This window comes from Haliotis rufescens, unplaced genomic scaffold (assembly GCF_023055435.1).
Source record: "Haliotis rufescens isolate VD_foot unplaced genomic scaffold, xgHalRufe1.0.p SCAF_6, whole genome shotgun sequence".
NCBI classification, from domain to species: Eukaryota; Metazoa; Mollusca; class Gastropoda; order Lepetellida; family Haliotidae; genus Haliotis; species Haliotis rufescens.
In genome coordinates this window covers 43,090,111-43,093,089 of record NW_025964334.1, presented here as the reverse complement: position 1 = coordinate 43,093,089, position 2,979 = coordinate 43,090,111, and the positions used below count along the sequence as shown (strand labels likewise).

The 2,979-nt window shown below is 38.8% G+C and overlaps 1 protein-coding gene across 1 annotated transcript; it reads left to right on the top strand.

Moving 5' to 3' along the window:
• Positions 1–221: 221 nt before the first annotated feature.
• Positions 222–2,345, top strand: LOC125374892. Its single transcript, XM_048386612.1, has 2 exons — positions 222–344; positions 2,066–2,345. Exons 1-2 carry the CDS (start codon positions 263–265, stop codon positions 2,206–2,208), a joined length of 225 nt encoding a protein of 74 aa, XP_048242569.1. The 5' UTR covers positions 222–262; the 3' UTR covers positions 2,209–2,345.
• Positions 2,346–2,979: the final 634 nt, after the last annotated feature.

Genomic DNA, 2,979 nt, shown 5'->3' with positions numbered 1-2,979 from the left:
CTGTTTTATTTGAATTGAGCTGTTGCAAAATGGCGTCCAGTTTAGCTTCTGTATCCATATTGACGAAACAAGTGTGAGGCCGTGCATGCACAGTGAGCGAGAGAGAACAATTCAAAATTGTACTACCCCTTATATACCCCCTTAATCACGCCACCTAGGGGCACATAATCACCTTGATTGACATACCGCTAGGAGAAAATAATTTCTATCTTATTCATTCTTCAAACGAGAGAAATATTATATCCAGGCATGGTGTGGGCACATGAGCAGAATGATGTATTGTACCAAGGAACAATCATCAGCGAACATTCCCAATCAACCAACACCGACAAAAACTGAAGATGGTAAGCACTGTACCCACACAAATGAAATGAGGTCTTTAGAAATCAGTTTATATATGTAGTTGAACCCCGTTGACTTGAATATACCAATATCTCAAACCTATTCTGCAGTCCCGACCACCTCACTATATAAATACATATATATTTGCCAACCTATCTCGAATTTGAGATAAAAAACATAGCCTTATCAAACCATGTCATTTCCAACTTTGACTTTACTATAGGATTTTGTATAGAATCTCAAAGTTAGCTTATACCAGATAACAGTTTTGAGAAGCACAAATAAGCAACTCTCATTGGGGTGAGCAATTCCTGGATATATGTATAGCCCAAATAAGCAACTCACATTGGGGTGAGCAATTCCTAGATATATGTATAGCACAAATAAGCAACTCACATTGGGGTGAGCAATTCCTAGATATATGTATAGCACAAATAAGCAACTCACTTTGGGGTGAGCAATTCCTAGATATATGTATAGCACAAATAAGCAACTCACTTTGGGGTGAGCAATTCCTAGATATGTGTATAGCACAAATAAGCAACTCACATTGGGGTGAGCAATTCCTGGATATATGTATAGCACAAATAAGCAACTCACTTTGGGGTGAGCAATTCCTAGATATATGTATAGCACAAATACGCAACTCACATTGGGGTGAGCAATTCCTGGATATGTGTATAGCACAAATAAGCAACTCACATTGGGGTGAGCAATTCCTAGATATATGTATAGCACAAATAAGCAACTCACTTTGGGGTGAGCAATTCCTAGATATGTGTATAGCACAAATAAGCAACTCACTTTGGGGTGAGCAATTCCTGGATATATGTATAGCACAAATAAGCAACTCACATTGGGGTGAGCAATTCCAAGATACATGTATAGCACAAATAAGCAACTCACTTTGGGGTGAGCAATTCCTAGATATGTGTATAGCACAAATAAGCAACTCACATTGGGGTGAGCAATTCCTAGATATGTGTATAGCACAAATTAGCAACTCACATTGGGGTGAGCAATTCCTAGATATGTGTATAGCACAAATAAGCACTTCATGTAGGTGAAGCACTCATCCAAGAGAGACAGAACCATCCACGCCTATGTGACATTGATTACTAGCATTATAACTTGAATGATGCAGAAATGGCATCTGACACTTAGACGATAGTGTTTCCCATATTCTGTTCTTTTCTTTAAACCCTGTGAAGATCCAGGTTAGAACTGATCTCCAGCAACCCATGCTTATTGTAAGAGGCAACTTGATCAGGTTGTTAGGCTCGCTGTTTTGGTTGATGCAGGTCATCATATCCCAATTGCATAGATTAATGCTCACGATGTCAATCCCTGGATTGTCTGGTCCAGACTCGATTATTTACAGACCGCTGTCATATAGGTGGAATATTGCTAGGGCAGCGTTCAACAACAAACAAAAATCTTTGCTGTAAAATTGGGCACCAGGCTTTTCTTTTACATTTCCTAAGCTATTGCCTTCTCCACAGTACATATATGCTAGTATTTGTACAAGTGTTTCCTTTCGTTTTCTTTTCTCTGGTATTTGGTAACTGCTGAATGATGCCCTGTTTGAATATGGGTTGGGAAAGGCATTTTGGATAACGTACTGAATGGCTCTGTTGGAGCACTGCTTTACTGTGTGAAGTCTTTTAGACCCAACTCTCTCCCATAAAAACATACACAGTAGATGAGTTTGATCTTGTTTCAGCTGTTGATCCAGCACCTGACATCAGCTCATACAAAGTTAAGGAATATTACAGTCACAACGACTTCTCCTTTTATGACATTGATGCTGATATGAAGACTCACCGACTGAAGCAGCCCTCCAGTCATGGTGCTTTGCAGCCATGAGATTTTACATGAACATTTCCCAGAAACATCTGTTTCTGAGGCTTATAGTGACACGGCCAATAGAAGAAAGCCTCAGGATACTTAGGCTTATTGTATTTCTGTATCAATAAAGTTAATTTTGATCAGATTCACAATTATTCATGAGGTTCTGTTATTCACTTGAAACCTTACAAGTGGAGCAATTGTCATTATTTTGTTTCTTTATTTATGGGCGGTGGGGTAGTCTATGGTTAAAGCATTCACTTGTCACACCAAAGGCCTCATATTCCCCACATGGGTATAATGTATGAAGCCCATTTCTGGTGTCACCAGCCATGATATTGCTGGAATATTTCTAAAAATCAATGTAAGTTGTAAGTTGTAGATGTTTCCTTGGCATGACACATGACTGACAAAGAAGCTACAAGATGATCTCACTTGACTTTGAGTCAGGTGAGCCAGACAATGGTTGCAAGTTATTTTGATATTTGTAATGACAGTCATCTAAAGTAATGGGAACATAAATATCTTAGCTAAAGTAAAGAAACAACTGCGCATGAAACACACTGTATGGACATAGTAAAATAAACAAGACATAGGGATGTTACAAATATTGCCTGGTCGGTGTACACCACATGTGGTCTGCTCAAACAAAGAAATGTGTACTATTCAAAACAAGTATAACAACACCCACCGTGCCTTGATTTGGAAGGCTGTGCACTGCTGTACCCCCAATTATGACAGATAACAATAGTCATATGAAAAAAATCATGTTCTTGAACTTCTTTTGAG

Coding starts and splice junctions, on each gene's coding strand:
- LOC125374892 (XM_048386612.1), top strand. CDS start 263: ATGAGCAGAATGATGTATTGTACCAAGGAACAATCATCAGCGAACATT. Junction 345..2,065: donor ACCGACAAAAACTGAAGATG/GTAAGCACTGTA, acceptor ATCTTGTTTCAG/CTGTTGATCCAGCACCTGAC.